Here is a 1,850-nt window from a genome sequence, read left to right as displayed (position 1 = left end):
TGCACAAATATATATTTGTGTTAATATATTTTCTCTTTCCTTTCAGGAATCTAGGTACATTGAAGACTCCCCCAATAAGAATGGTGTGATTTCTTTGATTTTCTCCCTGAAAGAAGAAGTCGGGGCATTGGCYAAAGTTCTGCGCACATTTGAGGTAAATATTTTCCTTTACAGTTTTGTACTGCAGCAACATTTCCTGGGGTCTTTGAGTTCGTGTTTGTGGTTCTGTTTCATCGCTACTACTGGGGAAAGCAGCCTGAATTTCTTTTTTGGCCTTAAAATCCCTTAAATTCCTGGACCAGAAGCAGCTTTCTGAAATTAAAACCTCTACCTGTAAGTGACACGAGGGTGGGAAAAMCACATTTTTTTCCACTTCAGAAAGAAATATTTCCTCATAACTGCTTTAGTGAGAGGTAGGAGTGAGTTGGGCTGTGACCTAAGATTGATTTATAACCAAATAATTTGCCTTGTAACTTGTAAGGCAAATACAACCCACCTCTGAGCCACGTGATTCAAAGTGCACGTTGTGTGAGGAATTTCTGCTGGGGGCAGCTCTCAGGTCTTGTCTGCCTCAATAAATCTGATATAAATAAATCTGATATAAATAAATCTGATATAAATAATTCCACCATCTCCCCCCCTGAAGTGCTTCTACAGGTGGAGGGTACCTACAGAACAACACAAAAATGCACTTTTTTCACACCAAAGGGACCAAGTGACTTGTACTGAGGGATTTAGAAAGCTTTTGGRGAAATGAGGAGCCATGTACCTTTCAGGACATTGTGTGCCTATTTATTCTTGCAGAAACATTTCCCAGATGTCACGAACGTTGTTTGAAAAGCACGAAATCCTTGCAATTCAGGATGGCCGTGTTGCAACACACACAGCTGTGTACTCTGTGCTCCCAAGCAAACACACTGTTATGTTGGTTCTGTGGCTTTTTATTTTTTATGTAATAGTTGTGCCTGAAAACACAAAAAGAGGTCAGTGCCCACTTAAAACACTACAAGAAGTTGTGGCCTGCATATTTTCCAGTCGTAAATTGAATTTACTGGGAAATGCAAGATTGTGTGTTATTGGTGCAGAGGAAAAATAATTATGAATTATAGGACATATTTGATTGATTAGGATAAAAGGAAATTCACASCAACAGCAGCAGAGCAAGCCTGAATCTGTGAATTGAGCACTGTGATAGAGTCCAGCAGAAYGTCCATATGTCAGTGGTGGGAATGTCTGTGGGTTAATTAAGGATGCTGATTTTCTCTTATTAAATACATTGCTACCAACTAAAGTGCTGTCAGCTCTGAAGGAAAATTTTAGAGGGGCTGGTAAAAGAAAGAGAGAAGCAGCCATTCCTTGGATGTGGCTGTTGCTGCCCCAGAGCAGATTGCTGCAGTAAACCATGTGAGCTGTGGCTTTTTCCCAGTGGCCCTGACTGCAGCTGAGAGCTTGGGACTCAGCTGCTTTCCCATCCCAACAAACCAAACCCCTCTGTGCTGATTTTCAGCCTCCTCCAGCACTGAGGATGGACAGGAGACTCAGTGTAGGTGCTCTCAAATCCCTTTACCATTGCAGTGAGGCAATGGAGGGATGGATGGATGGATGGATGTGCTGATTTTCAGCCTCCTCCAGCACTGAGGATGGACAGGAGACTCAGTGTAGGTGCTCTCAAATCCCTTTACCATTGCAGTGAGGCAATGGAKGGATGGAKGGATGGATGGATGGATGGATGGATGGATGGACAGGGATGGATGGATGGATGGATGGATGGATGGATGGATGGATGGATGGATGGATGGATGGATGGATGGATGGATGGATGGAGGGATGGATGGATGGACAGGGATGGA

At 43.1% G+C, this 1,850-nt stretch overlaps 1 protein-coding gene across 2 annotated transcripts in view; it reads left to right on the top strand.

Moving 5' to 3' along the window:
- Window positions 1-1,850, top strand: part of LOC130586162 (phenylalanine-4-hydroxylase-like) — a 22,517-nt gene that overhangs the window by 4,349 nt on the left and 16,318 nt on the right. For both annotated transcript variants that reach the window (XM_057386881.1, XM_057386882.1), the window contains exon 2: window positions 47-154. In XM_057386881.1, the coding sequence (XP_057242864.1) occupies window positions 47-154 (108 nt within the window). The remainder of the gene's footprint in view (window positions 1-46; window positions 155-1,850) is intronic.

This window comes from Malurus melanocephalus, unplaced genomic scaffold, assembly GCF_030028575.1.
Source record: "Malurus melanocephalus ecotype Western Australia unplaced genomic scaffold, MMel_1.1 scaffold_1089, whole genome shotgun sequence".
NCBI classification, from domain to species: Eukaryota; Metazoa; Chordata; class Aves; order Passeriformes; family Maluridae; genus Malurus; species Malurus melanocephalus.
The sequence above is the reverse complement of the archived record's forward strand: the minus strand, read 5'-3'. Positions and strand labels throughout refer to the sequence as shown.